Genomic DNA, 19,743 nt, shown 5'->3' with positions numbered 1-19,743 from the left:
AGCCCTGGAGACTCCTGTGCTTGGTCATTGGCAGGGAGCAGCCTGTGGGAAGCCAGGCCTGGCACCAACAGGGTGACGGATGTCAGTTTTAGGTGATGTCAGTTTCAAAGAGTTGAGAGGCCAGGGCTCTTGGTCCATGTTGCTCCTGCAACTGCAAGCCAGTCAGGCTGGAGGTCTGAGAAGCACAATGTCAAGGATGCCATCGCCTATTAATAGGGCCAGAACAGGCCGGTCGCAGTGGCTCATGCCTATAATCCCAGCACTTTGGGAGGCCGAGGTGGGTGGATCACGAAGTCAGGAGATTGAGACCATCCTGGCTAACACGGTGAAACCCTGTCTCTACTAAAAATACAAAAAATTAGCCGGGCATGGTGGCGGGCGCCTGTAGTCCCAGCTACTCGGCAGGCTGAGGCAGGAGAATGGCGTGAACCCCGGGAGGCGGAGCTTACAGTGAGCCAAGATCGTGCCGTTGCACTCCAGCCTGGGCAGCAGAGTGAGACTCCATCTCAAAAAAAAAATTTAAAAAAATTTAAAAAATAGATAAATAAATAAGGCCAGGACAGTCTTTAGGAACATGGTGAAAATCTTTGTTACACAGTGCACTCGCACCCTGGTCTCAGAAACTGAGCCTTCTGTTCCAGCAATCAGAGACTGCCTAGGGCGTCTTCTGAGATTAAGGAAAAATAACTCCAGAGCTCCAGAGAGTTCCTCTGTTGCCTGGTTACAGCTGGGCTTTGCTGTCAACACGTCCCCTAACATGGTCCTCCACACACCCCAACCTGATTTTCCGGGGCTGTCACTCACCATCATGAACATGACCCAAGCTCTCCAAAGATGCATCTCCAGACTCTGCAACCAACAAATCATAGGTCTCCACTGAATGCCTGCCACTCCCTGCATGAGTCATGACTCCCTTCCATAGTGCGTCTCTCTTGACTTCAGGAGTGTGTAGTGACTAGGAACACAGATTCTGAGGACACACTGTCTAGAGCAAGGATCAGTTTCACCCAGCATCACCACCTAGTAGCCATGGGACCTCTATGACCCTCAGTTTCCTCATCTAGAAAATGGGGAAACAGTAATACCTATTTCATAAGGTCCTCATGAGAATCAAAACTTAGCACAGAATAATTGCTATTCAAGTGTTAACTATTATTGCTCGCTTTTTCTTTTCTTTCTTTCTGTCTTTCTTGCTTTTTTCTTCTCTCTCTTTTTCTTTCTTTCCTTCTCCTTCCTTCCTTCTTTCTTCCTTTCTTTCTCTCTCTCTCTCTCTCTTTCTATCTGTCAACAGGGTCTCACTCTGTCACCCAGGCTGGAGTGCAGTGGCATGATCATAGCTCACCACAGCCTCAAGCACCTGAACTCAAGCAGTCCTCCCAACTCATCCTCCCAAGAAACTGGGGTACTGCAGACATCCACCACCACATCCAGCTAATTTTTCTTAATTTTTTGTAGAGACAGGATCTTACTATGTTTCCCAGGCTGGCCTTGAACTCCTAGCCTCAAGTGATCCTCTCTCCTCGGCCCCCCCAAAGCACTGCAATTACAAGCATGAGCCACTGCACCTGCCAACTGTTACTTTTATTTTGCCTTCTTCCTGGACCCCCTCAGGTCCTCATGGGAAGTATGTGGCAGCTGGGTTCAAGCTTGTCTCTGTCCATCTCCTTGGCACAGGGTTTGCAGGAGTACGAGGAATGGAAATGGGGCAAGAACCCCACCATCGTGGAGGTGCTGGAGGAATTCCCATCTATCCAGATGCCGGCCACCCTGCTCCTGACCCAGCTGTCCCTGCTGCAGCCCCGCTACTATTCCATCAGCTCCTCCCCAGACATGTACCCTGATGAAGTGCACCTCACTGTGGCCATCGTTTCCTACCGCACTCGAGGTGGGCGGAGGCACTGGGAGAGCCTCCTCGGCTGCATTTTCCCTCAAGGGGCCTCTGGAGGGTTCCCTAAACCACCGTCTGCAGGCTAAGTCCCAAATCCCTGGGAAGAAACTCATCCCCAAGACCAGAAAGCTGGGGGAAGAAGCAGCAGGTGAACTGTCCCCTGGTGCAGAGCCAAGCCTGAGCAGAATTAGGAAAGAGGCAAGATGTGTATTTACAATGGCGCCCCCTAATATCCCCAAAGCACCAACTAGAACAAGCCACCACTACTCACTCCCTGGGAGAGCGCTCTGCTGTATCATGCCCAGCTGGTTGTAAGTCAGATAACCCAAGCTCTGCCCTGTATTTTTCCTCCTAGATAAAGCAATTAAAATGCACAGTGCCCGTCCCAGGAGCCCAGCAAGCCACCAAAAGCACCCTTCAATAGGGAAGGATTCGAATCCGACCCACCCCTACCCAATAGAACCCTGGGTGGTTGCACAGGCACAAAGTCACCCCAGCTATACCATTTCCTCTTGCCCTTCAGAGGAAGGGATCCTGGGGAGGAATTCCAAAGGATAAACTTGGCACTGGGCCTGTGGGTATTTTGCATTGGAGGGAGGAGGGGAGGCCGTGCTCGGGAGCAGTGGGTGGCCCTGACTGCCTTGGTTATTCTACTAGATGGAGAAGGACCAATTCACCACGGCGTATGCTCCTCCTGGCTCAACCGGATACAGGCTGACGAACTGGTCCCCTGTTTCGTGAGAGGGTGAGTAATAAGTGGAGAAAAATGAGCAATCATCTCAAATCTGCATATTGATGTCACAAGTTGGGGTAGGTGGACCAGTCTGAAGGGTTCTAGAGAGATGGCTGGGTGACACAGGATGGAGACCAATGTCCTGCGTCTCTCTTAGTTGTTAAGGAAACAAGATCAGAGCAGCACAGCAAGCTAGGCAAGTCCTCTGGTCAATGTCAAGTCAATGCAACACACATTTCATTTGGGCGTGTACTGGGCTAGGTGCTGGAGCTATCGGGGAAAACCATGCAAATACAGTCTCCACCTTCATGGACCGTATGGGCTAGTGGAAATTCTAGCCAAATTCTACTGCTCGCTCCCAATCAGTCCCAGTTTCCTAGAGATGGAAAAAATCCAATCACCCCCATTCATTGGAGCTTTTCCTCCCAAATTCAGCTGTAAAGGCTATAGCTGATCTTAGACCAGTTATAGTTAACCTGTTTTGTCGATCAATAACTTCTCTACCTGAACAGTGACTTTGGCCCATCATTTTTCTCAACCATTGAGGTTAGAATGTTCACGATATGATCCACATGCCATTGATAATGATCCAAATCTTATTGGCATCAGAGTCCTCTGGGGTGTTTCAAACATAGAGTCCTGAGCCCAGATGTACCGTATGGCCCAGGAATCTGCACCTTGAACATCCCCAGGTGATTCTTTTACACACTGAAGTCTGTGACTCCTTGATTTAAAGATTTCATGGTTGGTTAAACCAGTGGCTCTGGGCTGGGCGCAGTGGCTCACGCCTGTAATCCCAACACTTTTGGAGGCCAAGGCAGGCAGATCACTTGAGGTCAGGAGTTCGAGACCAGCCTGGCCAACATGGCGAAACCCCATCTCTACTAAAATACAAAAAAAAAGTAGCCGAGGGTGGTGGCGGGTGCCTGTAATCCCAGCTACTTGGGAGGCCGAGACATGAGAATTGCTTGAACCTGGGAAGTGGAGTGCAGTGAGCCAAGATCACACTACTGCACTCCAGCCTGGGTGACAGAGTGAGACTTCGTCTCAAAAAAAAAGAAAGAAAAAAAAAGGGTGGCTCTCAAACCAGGGTGATTTTTGCAGCACCCCACCCCATCCCTGCCACCCAGGGATATTTGACAATGTCTGGAGACATTATGAGTTGTCACAACTCACATGTACTCCTGGCATCTAGTGGGTGGAAGCCAGGGATGTTGCTCAATACCCTACCATGCATAGGACAGTGCCACGACAAAGGAGTGTTCACCCCAAGTGACCAGGGTGCCAGCGTAGAGATACCCTGGGTTGAATTTGCTGAGCTCAGCAGTGAGAAGAATTGGGGAATGGAGAAATAGCCAGAACTTGAGGACCCCCCATTTTTGGAATTCCCCTAATCGATGAGACTCCTACCCTGGAAAGGGGCACCTGGCCCCGGCTGAAGAGCCTTAAGTCTCATTGTATGTCTACCGAAGATGGCCACCTGGTCTACCTAAGATTCAATTGTTCTTGATTGGATTTGAGCTCTGCAAGACTTCTGACCCCCTCTTCCTTGCCCAGAGCACCCAGCTTCCACCTGCCCCGGAACCCCCAAGTCCCCTGCATCCTCGTTGGACCAGGCACCGGCATTGCCCCTTTCCGAAGCTTCTGGCAACAGCGGCAATTTGATATCCAACACAAAGGTGGGTTACAGTCCAGTGGCCACTTGGTTCCCACCCCCGGACCTGGGGAGGTCCAGCTGTGTCTCAGCAGCCCTAGAGAACAGTGAAGGTGTCTCTCCACGGCGTCACTGCCTCAGAAAAGCTGGGGCGTGTAGCACCAGCCTGACCTACAGGTGAAGTTCATGGTGTAATCCAAACAGCCTGTCCCAGGGGCCTGAAATTCCAGGCCCAGAGGACATTTCTTTGACTGTTAAGATGTGATCTCTTCAAAAAAAAATCCAGTAGCCTGGAAAAGATAGGCATTAGTCCTTATCAAATGGCTATGCTTATGTAATTATTTCAAAGACTGTTATTCAAGAGCAAGTGCTATGTGAAAGACACAGCAGATCAGCTTTGGGAGGAGAGAGAGAGAAAGAAACCCAAATTGTGGCATGCGTTAAACAAGGATTTATTGGCTGGGCGTGGTGGCTCACGCCTATAATCCCAGCACTTTGGGAGGCCGGCGGATCACGAGGTCAGGAGATCGAGACCATCCTGGCTAGCACGGTGAAACCCTGTCTTTACTAAAAAATACAAAATTTAGCCCGGCGTGGTGGCGGGCACATGTAGTCCCAGCTGCTTGGGAGGCTGTGGTGAGAGAATGGCGTGAACCCAGGAGGCGGAGCTTGCAGTGAGCCGAGATCGTGCCACCGCACTCCAGCCTGGGTGACAGAGTGAGACTCCGTCTGAGAAAAAAAATAAAATAAAATAAAATAAAATACAATAAAACAAGGATTTATTGAGCACCTAATGAGTGCCAAACACTATTGGAGGCGTTGGGGCATAGCAGTGAACAAGACAGAAAAGCAACTAAAATAGAAATGAAAACCTTTCCATTGATTCGAGGGATGATTACAAAAACAAATCAATCAGTCAGTAAAAACTTGCCCCCATGAAACTGTCATTCTAGCGGAATAGCTAACATTTATAAAGTACTTGCCAGGTATCAGGCAGAGTTGTAATGTTTCACATTCATTTCTCACAACAGTCCTGTTACTTCCATTTTGCAAATAGGGAAGCAGAGGCTTAGAAAGTTGAGTACATCGTGGCCGGGTGCAGTGGCTCACGCCTGTAATCCCAGCACTTTGGAAGGCTGAGGCAGGTGGATCAGTTGAGGTCAGGAGTTCGAGACCAGCCTGTCCAACATGGTGAAACCCTGTCTCTACTAAAAATACAAAATTAGCCAGGCATGGTGGCGCACATCTGTAATCCAAGTTACTTGGGAGGCTGAGACAGGAGAATCGCTTGAACCCAGGAGGCAGAGGTTGCAGTGAGCCGAGATAGTGCCATTGCACTCCACCTTGGGCAACAAGAGTGAAACTCTGCAGGTTTCACTCTGCAGGTTGCAGTGAGCCAAGATCACACCACTGCACTCCAGCCTGGGCAATATAGTGAGACTCCATCTTAAAATAATAATAATAATAAAATAAATAAATAAAAAGGCCAGGCACAGTGGCTCACGCTTATAATCCTAACACTTTGGGAGGCCAAGGCGGGCAGATCACAAGGTCAGGAGTTCGAGACCAGCCTGGCCAACACAGTGAAACCCCATCTCTACTAAAAATACAAAAATTAGCCAGGCGCAGTTGCAGGCACCTGTAATCCCAGCTACTTGGGAGGCTGAGGCAGGAGAATGGATTGAACCCGGGAGGTGGAGGTTGCAGTGAGCCGAGGTCGTGCCACGCACTCCAGCCTGGGTGACAGAGCTAGACTCCATCTCAAAAAAAAAAAAAAGTTGAGTAAGTTGTTCATCACAGAGCTGAGATTTCAACCAGGCCGTCTAGCTCCAGAGGCTTGGGTCTTAGGCCCAGAGTCTGGGCATCAGGTGGGGGCTCCTAAGTAGTCAAGGAGCAGAAGGAAGGATTGAGACCTGGGAGGGAGATCCACTAAAATCTGAACACACTTCACCTCCTTCCTCAGCGCGTGCATGTGTATGTGTGTGTATGTGTGTGCATGTGCGTGCATGTGAGCACCTGTGTGCATGTGTGTGCACGCATACATCTGCCTGTCCTAGTGTTTGTGAGCCTCTATCCGCATGGCACACGCTAAGGTCTCAGTACCCCATCCCTGGCACCTCAGCCACCCCGCACATCAGGCAGAGAGCCATCGGTGACATAAGGTCTTCCTGGTCCCCAGGAATGAACCCCTGCCCCATGGTCCTGGTCTTCGGGTGCCGGCAATCCAAGATAGATCATATCTACAGGGAAGAGACCCTGCAGGCCAAGAACAAGGGGGTCTTCAGAGAGCTGTACACGGCTTACTCCCGGGAGCCAGACAAACCAAAGGTAACCCCCAGCAGCCCACCCCCTAGCCCAGCCCAACACACATGCACACTTGCACATCCTACTCTCAGAAACCCCTCACCCTCACTCTTAAGCTTCCTGATTTCCCCTCTATGAAGTTGCTCTGTACTTCAGAAAGCATGGGTAGGGAAAATATCTATGTAAAATATTTAACAGGCCGAGCGCCTGTAATCCCAACACTTTGGGAGGCCAAGGCAGGTGGATCACTTGAGGTCAGGAGTTGGAGACCAGCCTGGCCAACATGGTGAAACCCTGTCTACTAAAAATGCAAAAATTAGCCAGGCATGGTGGTGCACACCTGTAGTCCCAGCTACTTGGCAGGCTGAGGCAGGAGAATCACTTGAACCCAGGAGGCAGAGATTGCAGTGAGCTGAGATCGCGCCACTGCCCTCCAGCCTGGGTGACAAAGTGAGACTCCATCTCAAAAATATATATGTGATGAAATAAAATATTTAACAGCCTATATTATAAGATTCAACTTATATGTAATATCCAGAATAGGCAAATCCATAGAGACAGAGTAGATTAGTGGTTGCCAGGGGCTGAGGGAGGGGAGAATGGGGAGTAACTGCAAATGGGCATGTGGTTTCCATCTGACGTAAAGAAAAAAGTTCTGGAACCAGATAGTGATGATCCCGTAACACTGAGAAGGGTAGTTAATGCCACTGAGTCATACACTTTAAAGTGGTTACAACCGTAAATGTTACATGACGTTTTTACCATAATGAAAAATGTGGGGCCAGGCACCGTGACTCACGCCTGTAATCCCAGCACTTTGGGAGGCTGAGGTGGGAGGATCACTTGAGTCTGGAAGTTCAAGACCAGCCTGGGCAACATACTGAGACCCTGTCCTTACAAAAAAAAAAAAAATTTAAGTTAGCTGGGCGTGGTGGCGTATGACTGTGGTCCCAGCTCCTTGGGAGGCTGAGGCAGGAGGGCAGCTTGAGGTGGGAGGGTAGCCTGGGAGGTCAAGGCTTCAGTGAGCTGTGATCATGCCACTGCACTCCACCCTGGGCAACAGACCAAGACTCTGTCTCTAAACAATAAATAATTAGAAATAAAAATTAAAAATATTTTAAAACAGAAATTAAAAAAAATAAATTTAGGCCGGGTGCGGTGGTTCACACCTGTAATCCCAGCACTTTGGGAGGCCAAGGTGGGCAGATCATTTGAGGTCAGGAGTTCGAGACCAACCTGGCCAACATGGTGAAAGCCCATCTCTAATAAAAATATAAAAATTAGCTGGGCGCGGTGGCACATTCTTGTAGTCCCAGCACTTTGGGAGGCCGAGGTGGGTGGATCACTTGAGGCCAGGAGTTTGAGACCAGCCTGACCAACATGGTAAAACCCCATCTCTACTAAAAAAAAGCCGGGTGTGGTGATGCATGCCTGTAGTCCCAGCTACTCAAGAGGCTGAGAGGCAGGAGGAAGGCTTGAACCTGGGAGGCGGAGGTTGTAGTGAGCTGAGATCATGCCACTGCACTCCAGCCTGGGCAACGAGCAAGACTCTGTCTCAAAAATAAATAAATAAATAAATAAATAAATAAATAAATATAAATTTAACAGCCCATAAGAGGCAATACTAGTCAGAATGGACACGGGCCACAGAACTAAAGCTCCATTGGATCTTGGGGAGGTCTGGGGGTCCCAGGGAAGGAGTCAGGACATCATGGCATGTTGGGGGGGCACTCAGAGAGTCCGGGCAGTGTCTGACTACTAGGGTGGGAGTATCTCAGTCTTAAGAGTCGCTACAGCCATGCCAGCATGTTCCAGCTAAATATCAGCTTCAGAGTGGGAGTTTCCTGGACAAGTTAAAGACATCCTGAACAAATGAGCTCCCTGGAGCTGTACTGGACACCCCTTGTGCCCACCTCACACCTCCTTAGCCCACCTTTTCCTTCTGCTATCGCTACAGCAGCCAGCTTTGCAGAGGTGGAAGCTGGCGGCCCCTCACCTCACCCCCATCTCTTGCTATCGGCCCAGGGCTTCCCTGGCACTGTAACATAGGATGCCCTGCAATAACCAGCTGCACACCTGGAAATGTGCAGGTGTTAACACCCGGTGACCATTGGCCACCAGGAGAGAGAAGTGGGTAGTGAATGCTCCCCGTCTTTCCCCTCTCCAGGGGATGATTCTGGGAAACAGTCTATCCAGCTCCCTGGAGGGTCCTTAGCAGAGCTGAGCTCCAGTTATCCAAAGAGGGTAGCAGTGCATTCCCGCACCCTCCAATTGACTTTCCCGCCTTCTCTATCTCACTCTTCCCAGTCCCTCACTCTTGTTCCCTGGGATCAGCTCACAAAAGATCCTACCTGCCCACAAGCCCCTGAGTCAGGCTCTGCTTCCTGGGCGGACATGGGCTATGGCAGGCACGTTGCACAGCCCAGCCCCTTCTCACTGCTCTCTGCTCCTTGCAGAAGTATGTGCAGGACATCCTGCAGGAGCAGCTGGCGGAGTCTGTGTACCGAGCCCTGAAGGAGCAAGGGGGCCACATATACGTCTGTGGGGACGTCACCATGGCTGCTGATGTCCTCAAAGCCATCCAGCGCATCATGACCCAGCAGGGGAAGCTCTCGGCAGAGGACGCCGGCGTATTCATCAGCCGGATGAGGGTGAGTGGCAGGCTGACTTCCCAGGTCCCTTTTCCTACATCCACTCTCCTATCCCCCCTTTTTCATCCAACCTGTCTTGATGATTAGGGGAGCCACGATGATATCCCTGCTCCCATTCGTTGCACTTACCACTGAGGGGAGAGGATATAGATGGTCCCAAACAATGGCAGAGAAAGTAGAAGGATGGCTGGGCATGCAGGCAGGTGTAGCAAATATGACTGGAGGCTGTGTGTGAAAATAACGAGTGAGTGGACCTCTGGTAGCTAGACAGAAACCATTCTAACCTAACTTCTCCTGCCCCAGAAGCTGCAGCACTGCCCCATGTAGTTGTGCAGGTTGGGCACTGCACAAAGAGATCCGAGGAGAACTGTGGAGCCCTCTATATACTCAGTCTCTTTAGTGTGACCCTCGAGACACACTTTTAAAGATTCCCCAGGATTTTGCAGAAGAGAGTTTAAAACTCACCCCGGCTGGGCTCGGTGGCTCACACCTATAATTCCAGCACTTTGAGAGGCCAAGGTGGGAGGATCACCTGAGGTCAGGAGTTCGAGACCAGCCTGACTAACATAGTGAAACCCTGTCTCTTCTAAAAATACAAAAATTAGCTGGCTATGGTGGCGGGCACCTGTAGCCCCAGCTACTTGGGAGGCTGAGGAAGGAGAATTGCTTGAACCTGGGAGGTGGAGTTTGCAGTGAGCCAAGATTGTGTCATTGCACTCCAGCCTGGGCGACGAGAGTGAGACTCCATCTCAAAAACAAAAACAAAAAAACAAAACAAAACAAAACAAAAAATGGCTGGGTGCAGTGGCTCACGCCTGTAATCTCAACATTTTGGGAGGCCAAGGCAGGTGGATCACGAGGTCAAGAGATCGAGACCATCCTGGCCAACCAACATGGTGAAACCCCATCTCTACTAAAAATACAAAAATTAGCTGGGCATAGTGGCGCATGCCTGTAGTCCCAGCTGCTCAGGAGGCTGAGGCAGGAGAATCGCTTGAACCCGGGAGGTGGAGGTTGCAGTGAGCCGAGATCACGCCACTGCACTCCAGCCTGGGTGACAGAGCGAGACTCTGTCTCAAAAAAAAAAGGAAAACAACTAACCCCAACTGAAAATGAACCCACTCTACAGATGGGGAGGCTGGAACCTAGTGCACGATTATGCCTGCCTTGCCAGACGCACACTCCCAACCACTGCCCTTCTTCAGCATTGAGATGCATTTTCTCTTTGTTTGATCCTCTTGCCCTTTGAGAATATTGACTGCCCGCCACAGGAGCTCCCATAGCTTGGTAAATTCTCAGATGTCACAAGTCAGTCGTCGTTTGGGCTGTTTCTTGAGACTCCAGGGGAGGTTCTTCTCTTTGCTTGCTTCTTTCTAGGCAATGTTGAGCAAAGATGCTCATCTTCAGAAAAACTCACGCATGCCCACGGAGTCTCCACTGTGGGTAGCTGTGGGGAGTTCCCTGAGTGCTATGTGGCCACTTGTTCCTTCCTCCCCTTTCTTCTGGTCTCATGGGCTATTTCACACTAAACCCAGTTCTACCCAGACCTGAACTTGCAAGAGCACGTTGGAGGGAGGAAAGGGGGAATGGTGAGGTTTCCATTTGACCTCATCGCTCCTTTTCACCTGAGAATCCACCAAGCAGCAGCAGTGTTTCCAGATGGCAACCTAAATGTTCTTTGCCAACTGGGCTACGTCCCAGAGAACAGTTGCCCCACGTCCCAGAGAACAGTTTTGCTGAGCAGAGTCTTCGAGATCAAAGGTACCTCGGGGACACTGGCTTCAGCCTCATCTCTTTGGCAACCATCTTCCTTAGGGATATTCCATTCCAGGTGTCAGGCGAGTCTGCCCCTGCTCCAAGCCTTTATCTGGCATTTGAGAGCTGTTTTCTGGCTGTTTCTGTCTTCTAGGATGACAACCGATACCATGAGGATATTTTTGGAGTCACCCTGCGAACGTACGAAGTGACCAACCGCCTTAGATCTGAGTCCATTGCCTTCATTGAAGAGAGCAAAAAAGACACCGATGAGTAAGCTGGCTCCATCCCTGGGTGAGGGGCAGGAAGAGCCCTCTCTTCTAGGTCCCACTGGGCAGGAATGTCTGGCTTTCCCACGGCAGGGTCCCCAAAACAGCAGCATCAGCACCATCTGGGAACGTGTTCAAAATGCAAATTCCCAGACCACCCCAGACCTGCTGGATCTGAAACTCAGGAGTTAGGATGCAGCAGTTTGCCTTTTAACGAATTCTCCAGGGGAACCCTGAGGCCCTGTCCAGTGTGGGAGGAAATGCCTGCTTTGGGGGCCGGCTTCTGTTTGGGGCACCCCCTAGTGTAATGATGGCTCCTACCTCTGGGAAGTTGCTTTTTTTTTTTTTTTTTTTTTTTTGACGGAGTCTTGCTCTGTACTCCAGGTTGGAGTGCAGTGACACAGTCTCAGCTCACTGCATCCTCCACCTCCTAGGCTCAAGCAATTCTCGTGCCTCAGCCTCCCAAGTAGCTAGGACTACAGGCGTGCACCACCACACCCGGCTAAGTTTTGTATTTTTAGTAGAGACGGGGTTTCGCCATGTTGGCCAGACTGGTCCCAAACTCCTGACCTCAAGTGATCTGCCCACCTCAGCCTCCCAAAGTGCTGGAATTATAGGTGTGAGCCACCGCGTATGGCCGGAGCTGTGACATTTCTACCGGAAGTATCTGTCTTGTTTGTTTTTTACCTACTGGGGTTTAGCATCAGATTTAGGGCAAGGGTTTCTTCTACAAAAGTGTTTGAACTCTGCTCATTTAGGAAAGTGGGGAGAAGAATGGGATCGCCCCTGGAGCTAGGTGGAGGTGTGGCGCTCAGTTTTTGTGTCCTTTCCACCAGCTCTCTCATCCCCTAAATGGCTGGGGGCTTTTTCATCAACACAAATTATAATTCACATGATTTTGACAATTTCACTGAACCTCTAGAAATTGCTGGAAACAGGCTGAGGCACCAGGAGACTGTGACCGGGTCTCATGATTTAAACCTTACTTGAATTCTATGGCATGGCAACCTTGATCGTAATTTCACTTCCCAGTGCTCCCCGCCCCAGTCCCTGCCACAGAACCCCTGGAAAGCACCCCTGGACGCCCTTTACTTTAAATTGGGTGGGGACTCAGCTGTCTCTTTTTTTCAACAACACAAGGCATACACTCATTTCTTGAATTTGGCATCTTCTTTGTTTTCCCCTTACGATGACACAGCAGTCTCTAAAACATACTGTCATGGCCAGTAGACTCATATCGTTGCCTTTAAGGTCACAAGTCCCTGGGTTGTCAAAAGCCTTTAAGGCCAGGTGTGGTGGCTCACACCTATAATCCCAGCACTTTGGGAAGCTGAGGTGGGTGAATTGCTTGAGCCCAGGAGTTCAAGATCAGCCTGGGCAATGCAAGGAGACCCTGTCTCTACAAATAATTTAAAAATTAGCAGGGCATGGTGACACGCGCCTGTGGTCCCAGCTACTTGGGAGGCTGAAGCAAGAGGATGGCCTGATCCCAGGGGGATCGAAACTGCAGTGAGCCATGATGGCACCACTGCACCCCAGCCTAGGCAACAGAGCAAGACCCTATCTCAAGAGAAAAAAAAAGGCCAGGCGCGATGGCTCACCCCTGTAATCCCAGCACTTCGGGAGGCTGAGGCGGGTGGATCATGAGGTCAGGAGATCAAGACCATCCTGACTAACACAGTGAAACCCCGTCTCTACTAAAAATACAAAAAATTAGCCGAGCGTCGTGGCAGGTGCCTGTAGTCCCAGCTACTCGGGAGCCTGAGGCAGGAGAATGGCATGAACCTGGGAGGTGGAGCTTGCAGTGAGCCAAGATCCCGCCACTGCACTCCAGCCTGGGTGACAGAACAAGACTCCATCTCAAAGAAAAAAAAAAAAAAAAAGCCCTTTTGACGGGCCCAGTGGCTCACACCTGTAATCCCAGCACCTTGGAAGGCAAAGATGGGTGGATCACTTGAGCCTAGGTGTTCAAGACCAGCCTGGGCAACATGGCAAAACCCTGTCTCTACTAAAAACACAAAAGTTAGCCAGGTGTGGTAGCATGTGCCTATAATCCCAGCTACTCAGGAGGCTGAGACACAGGAATCGCTTGAACCTAGGAGGCAGAGGTTGCAGCCAGCCGAGATCACGTCACTGCACTTCAGCCTGGGCGACACAGTGAGACTCTCAGTCTCAAAAAAAAAAAAAAAAAAAAAAAAGTCCTTTTAAATGTTTCTCTTCCTGGCCAGTTGTACTTGTGAGCATTCATTCATTCATTCATTCTTTCAAAACAAGCCCCTGCTAGGTGCCAGGTCCTGTCCAAGACACTAAGGCTACAGAATAAATGAAAGAGACGGGCCGGGTGCAGTGGCTCACGCCTGTAATCCCAGCACTTTGGGAGGCTGAGGCGGGCAGATCACCTGAGGTCAGGAGTTTGAGACCAGCCTGGCCAACATGGTGAAACTCCATCTCTACTAAAAATACAAAAATTAGCCAGGCATGGTGGCAGGCACCTGTAATCCCACCTACTTGGGAGGCTAAAGCAGGAGAATCGCTTGAACCCTGCTGGGATTGCAGTGAGCTGGGATCGTGCCACTGCACTCCAGCCTGGGTGACAGAGCGAAACTCCGTCTCAAAAAAAAAAAAAAAAGAAAGAGACAAAGCCCCTGAGCCCAGAGCATGGGTGATTTTCTCTGGGGCACTCAGAGGAAACAGCAGCCTTGCCCTTGGGGCACTAACTGCCCCCCAACTTCTCCTTCCACAGGGTTTTCAGCTCCTAACTGGACCCTCTTGCCCAGCCGGCTGCAAGTTTTGTAAGCGCGGACAGACACTGCTGAACCTTTCCTCTGGGACCCCCTGTGGCCCTCGCTCTGCCTCCTGTCCTTGTCGCTGTGCCCTGGTTTCCCTCCTCGGGCTTCTCGCCCCTCAGTGGTTTCCTCGGCCCTCCTGGGTTTACTCCTTGAGTTTTCCTGCTGCGATGCAATGCTTTTCTAATCTGCAGTGGCTCTTACAAAACTCTGTTCCCACTCCCTCTCTTGCCGACAAGGGCAACTCACGGGTGCATGAAACCACTGGAACATGGCCGTCGCTGTGGGGGTTTTTTTCTCTGGGGTTTCCCTGGAAAGGCTGCAGGAACTAGGCACAAGCTCTCTGAGCCAGTCCCTCAGCCACTGAAGTCCCCCTTTCTCCTTTTTTATGATGACATTTTGGTTGTGCGTGTGTGTGTGTGTGTGTGTGTGTGTGTGTGTGTGTGATGGGCCAGGTCTCTGTCCGTCCTCTTCCCTGCACAAGTGTGTCGATCTTAGATTGCCACTGCTTTCGTTGAAGACCCTCAATGCCAAGAAACGTGTCCCTGGCCCATATTAATCCCTCGTGTGTCCATAATTAGGGTCCACGCCCATGTACCTGAAACATTTGGAAGCCCCATAATTGTTCTAGTTAGAAAGGGTTCAGGGCATGGGGAGAGGAGTGGGAAATTGATTAAAGGGGCTGTCTCCCAATGAAAGAGGCATTCCCAGAATTTGCTGCATTTAGATTTTGATACCAGTGAGCAGAGCCCTCATGTGACATGAACCCATCCAATGGATTGTGCAAATCCCCTCCCCAAACCCACCCATACCAGCTAGAATCACTTGACTTTGCCACATCCATTGACTGCCCCCCCTCCTCCAGCAATAGCATCCAAGGGGCCTGGAAGTTATGTTGTTCAAAGAAGCCTGGTGGCAATAAGGATCTTCCCACTTTGCCACTGGATGACTTTGGATGGGTCACTTGTCCTCAGTTTTTCCTAGTCATAATGTCATACGAACCTAAAGAATATGAATGGATTAAATGTTAAAGCTTTGGTGCCTGGAAACAATATCAAGTAACAATATGATTATTATTTTTTTATTCCCCCAAAGCGGGCTTGCTGCTTCACCCTTGGGGATGAAATAATGGAAGCTGGTTAAAGTGGATGAGGTTGGAAAGAGTTGCCATAATGAGGTCCCACATGGCTTCTTCGATAGGAACCACAACTTGGGGTGGGAAGAACTTGTCCCTCAGGCTTGTTGCCCTCTGCGGTTGATCTCCAAAGTTTTAAACCTGTTAAAGTAATTTTGACAAATAAGTTACCCTCAACTCAGATCAAAAATGGGCAGCCAAGTCTTCGGTAGGAATTGGAGCCGGTGTAATTCCTCCCTAAGAGGCAACCTGTTGAATTTACTCTCTCAGAGTAAATGGTGGGAAGGGATCCCTTTGTATACTTTTTTAAATACTACAAATTAGTGTCAGGCAGTTCCCAGAAAGAGACAAGAAATCCTAGTGGCCTCCCAGACTGCAGGGTCCCCAAGGATGGAAAGGGAATGTTCTGCTGGTTCTACCCTGTTTGTTGTGTCTTGCTATACAGAAAAACCACATTTCTTTTATATACTGTACGTGGGCATATCTTGTTGTTCAGTTTGGGTGTCTGCTAAAGAGGAAGTGCACTGGCCCTCTTTGAAAGGGCTTTACAGTGGGGGCACCAAGACCCCAAAGGGCCCAGGCCAGGAGACTGTTAAAGTGAAAAGGCAATCTATGACTCACCTTGCTCTACCATCCCTGGCAGCCCCCACCGGTGTCCTGTTCCTGCCACATGGAGCTTGACTTCATGCCAGCTATAATCTCCCCTGCCTTCCTTTAATCCCAATTTCCCCTGCTCACTCTTCCACAGATATAAAGAACAAACACTTAGCATCCCACACTCACCCCTTCTAATCCTGAAGGGAAGCCCATTCTAAACTCCTTTCCTGCAAACCCATTTCCAGCTCCTAGTAGCTTTCCTCCCAAAGGCTTTCTTTCCAATCCTTTATAGCTTTGGAGACGCCTCCCCAATTCCCCAGGGAAGGAAACTGTTGTGTCCAATCCCCATTAAAGACAAATTGATCAGTGCTTCCCACTCCAAGTCAAGCTTTATGCAGGAATGCTTTTCCATCAGGGAATAAATACTTAGAAGAGCTTACAAGGTGCCAGGCACCTCCTTTCTGCATGTGCCTGCCTTTCTAGTAGCAGACAGATGGAAACATTGTCTCATTTTGTCAAGGAGTCCAAAGAAATGATTATAAAACCAGGATTCATCCTTCTTCTCCAGAAAGATTTTTTTTTAAGTAAACACCTTTCAATCCCCAACACAAGCTGCTTCACAACTCCAGGCTAGAAGGCAGGAGAGCGATCTGATGTGTTTCTTTCATTTGCCAGAATTCCTGATACCAAAAGCCTATCTCTCTGTTGAGTAACCTCTCGAGGACCAGAGTGGAGTCCAGATTGTTAGGCTCAGATCAAGGGTGGGGAAATACTGCCCTCTCGTGGTGGCTTTTCATCCAGGCCTCGTAGCCAACCGTAAGTGCAAAATAGAATTAAGCAATGGGTAAGCAAAATAGGGTTGACAAGATATTTGGGGGTTATTCGGGTAATGGCCCATTTATTTCCCTCTTCCCCCTGAATTGACCAGTAGCAGCTCCAGCCCCATTTCACAAAAGTGAGTTTGGCCAGGAGGAATGAGACGTCTCCTGAAATAGGAACACCGGAACATCATGCTCACCTGCCATCACTATGCATCCAGTTCCCACAGCTTGTGTCGTGAAAGAGCAGAGAGATGATGTTAAACTCCTTGGGAGGAGAGAGGGCTTCTTTTGGTTTCCCTGGAGTGAGACAGCCAGGTGTCTTTCTTTTGCGGGGGGACACTTCAGACCCATCAATATGGAATTTTGGGAGCCGACCTGAGTGCAAATCCTAATTCTGCCCCTGTTGGTGCAGATGGCTGTGGGCGGCTCACTTGACCTTTTAGAGTCTGCATACCCACCTGTATAACAAGGTGGATTGAATGAGACAATGCCCACGAAATGCCCAGTTACAGTACCTGGTTCAAAACTTACTGCATTTTAATTTTTCACTTAACTTATAACATGTCTTGCTTCTCCAGTGTGTGGAAGGCACCGGGCAGTTTGCAGAGATAAGCAAAACACAGTTCCTCTCGTGCAGAAGGTTAGAATCTATTTTTTTTTTTTTTTTTTTTTTGACAGAGTCTTGCTCTGTCACCCAGGCTGGCGTACAGTGGTACAATCTCAGCTCACTGCATCCTCTGCCTCCCCCAGTTCAAGTGATTCTTCTGCCTCGGCCTCCTGAGTAACTGGGACTACAGGCGCCTACCACCACGCCCAGCTAAGTTTTGTATTTTTAGTAGAGTCAGGGTTTCACCATGTTGGCCAGGCTGGTCTTGAATTCCTGACCTCAAATGATCCACGCACCTCAGCCTCCCAAAGTGCTGGGATTACAGGCATGAGCCACCACGCCCAGCCAAAGGTTATAATCTGATGGAGAGAGACACCATTTATGTCAGTCTTGGAACTGACATAAATTTCTGGGGTTTGAGAAATGGGCGGGATTTCACTGGTAGCTTCTGGAAGGTAAGAGTTGTCCAGGAATTGGGAAGAGTGAGAGGAAAGGCACGGACAGGGAGCATGTAAGATAAATTGAGGCTGGCTTTGGAAGGCTGAGGAGGGTGAGAAAAGGTGGGCTGGGACCAGACCGTGGGGAGAGGTGAGTGGCATTACAAGAAATTTAGGCTTTATTCAGAAGGCAACAGGGAGTCCCTAAGAATGTTTTTCAAAAGGGACATTAAGGCGATTGGAGTTATACTTGGAAAAGAAAGTTCTGGCCACAGTACAGAGCATGGCCCGTTGAGCTGTTGGGGGGTTATTGCTGCAACCAAGGCTTGAGTGAGGGAAGAGGCAGATGTAGTGATAAAGAGACTCCAGGAACTGAATCAGCGTACCTGGTACCCCATCCATTGTAGAGGGTGAGAATAAAGGAGAAATTAAAGCATCTTGCAGGCTGGGCGCGGTAGCTCATGTCTGTAATCCCAGCACTTTGGGAGGCCGAGGTGGGTGTATCAGTTGAGGTCAGGAGTTGGAGACCAGTCAGCCAGTTAGTAGAAACCCTGACTCTACTAAGAAAATACAAAAATTAGCTGGGCATGGTGGCATGCACCTGTAGTCTCAGCTACCTGGGAGGCTGAGGAAGGAGGATCGCTTGAGCCCAGGAGGTAGAGGCTGCAGTGAGCCAAGATTGTACCACTGCACTCCAGCCTGGGTGACAGAGCAAGACTCTTATCTCAAAAAAAATAAAATAAAATAAAATAAAATAAAATAAAATAAAACATCTTGCCCCTAGCTGAGAGAGAGGTCTCTGAAGAGCAGGCTCAGGGAAAAGATGAGTTTTCAGAGCTGATGTGATAGTCAGCTTCTCTGGAGTCGACAGGGTGAATCCTTCCCAAGTCCAGTCATGCCCAGATGCCCGGAGGGAAAACTGACCCCCAGCCAGTAGACATTGGCTAAGAACACAGAATCTTCTGACCAAACACGCTTTCAGCAGCTGCCTGCTCTGGACTTTGAAAGAGGTCAGGTCTTGCCCCAAGCTCAAAACAAGTGAGAGGTGTCCTGACCTAGCTCATAGGGCAAATGGTCCTAATAGGATGGGCAATCCAGATGCCTGAGCCCCTTCACTCCGACAGCACCAGCGCCTAATGCAGCCTTTTCATTCTTGCCATTAGAAAATCTATGGACTTCTAGCCTGTGTTTTAAACCAGCCATGTTTCCTTGTATATTTCCCTACCCGCTGCCCCACATACCCAGCATGCCGCTGTGGCCACCATGTCCTCAAAGCTTTCTGTCTGTATCAGGAAGGTAGGCTGAGACTGCCAGGAAGCAACAAGGAGAGAGAAACACTAACTAGTCTTCCTTTATAACCCATTCATACTCTCTGGCTGTCCCCAACCTTCATAGTCTCCTGCATCCAAATGTCCTCTTTGGCTCAAAAAGTAGGCCAGGCATGGTGGTTCATGCCTGTAATAGCACTTTGGGAGACTGAGGTGGGAGGATCACTTGGGGCCAGGAGTTTGAGACCAGCTTGGGCAACACAGCGCAATCTCGTCTCTACTAAAAAAAAAAAAAAAATTAGCTGGGCATGATGGCATGCTCCTGTGGTCCCAGCTACTTGGGAGGCTGAGGCAGGAGGATCACTTGGTCCCAGGAGTTCGAGGCGACAGTGAGCTAGGATCGCACCACTGCACTGCAGCCTGAGTGACAGAGCAAGACCCTGTCTCTAAAAAAAATTAAAATGAAAGACCAGGTGCTGGGATTGAGGAAACACAGGTCTGAGGGTCTGAGGGAAGGGGCCTGCCTCCCAGGGAGTCAACACAGATGTTCCCCATGAACAGGGATTTGACTTTGGAGGCCAACCTGGCCTGGCCTCTGCCCTTTATCTCACACTCCCTATCCTTGGCCCACTGCCAGTCCCTGCCTTGTGGCAAAGGGGCCCCAAAAGAAAAGCTGCCCTTCCCCAAATGTAAGGACCCAGGTACACTTTCACCCGTGGAAAGCAGTGTCTGTCGAGAGTCTGTTTCCTATTAATACTTATCAAAGCCATGTGCGAGGGAGGTGGTCAGCTGTCAATATGCCTTAGTATGTTTATATGAGTTTGTTTTGTTCTAAAAT

At 49.7% G+C, this 19,743-nt stretch overlaps 1 protein-coding gene across 3 annotated transcripts in view; it reads left to right on the top strand.

Annotated features, from left to right (window-relative positions):
• The window catches only part of NOS1 (nitric oxide synthase 1), a 151,039-nt gene extending 132,632 nt beyond the window's left edge, over positions 1 to 18,407 (top strand). For 2 of the 3 annotated variants that reach the window (XM_009426346.5, XM_016924328.4), the window contains 7 exons: positions 1,675 to 1,885; positions 2,546 to 2,633; positions 4,179 to 4,300; positions 6,455 to 6,603; positions 9,036 to 9,230; positions 11,140 to 11,258; positions 13,998 to 18,407. In XM_009426346.5, coding sequence (XP_009424621.2) covers positions 1,675 to 1,885; positions 2,546 to 2,633; positions 4,179 to 4,300; positions 6,455 to 6,603; positions 9,036 to 9,230; positions 11,140 to 11,258; positions 13,998 to 14,013 — 900 coding nt within the window. In that variant the 3' untranslated portion in view covers positions 14,014 to 18,407. Of the gene's footprint in view, positions 1 to 1,674; positions 1,886 to 2,545; positions 2,634 to 4,178; positions 4,301 to 6,454; positions 6,604 to 9,035; positions 9,231 to 11,139; positions 11,259 to 11,347; positions 11,349 to 13,997 lie in introns of all 3 variants that reach the window. The other variant, XM_063785030.1, reaches the window with a different exon arrangement.
• Positions 18,408 to 19,743: the final 1,336 nt, after the last annotated feature.

This window comes from Pan troglodytes, chromosome 10 (assembly GCF_028858775.2).
Source record: "Pan troglodytes isolate AG18354 chromosome 10, NHGRI_mPanTro3-v2.0_pri, whole genome shotgun sequence".
NCBI lineage: Eukaryota > Metazoa > Chordata > Mammalia > Primates > Hominidae > Pan > Pan troglodytes.
The sequence above is the reverse complement of the archived record's forward strand: the minus strand, read 5'-3'. Positions and strand labels throughout refer to the sequence as shown.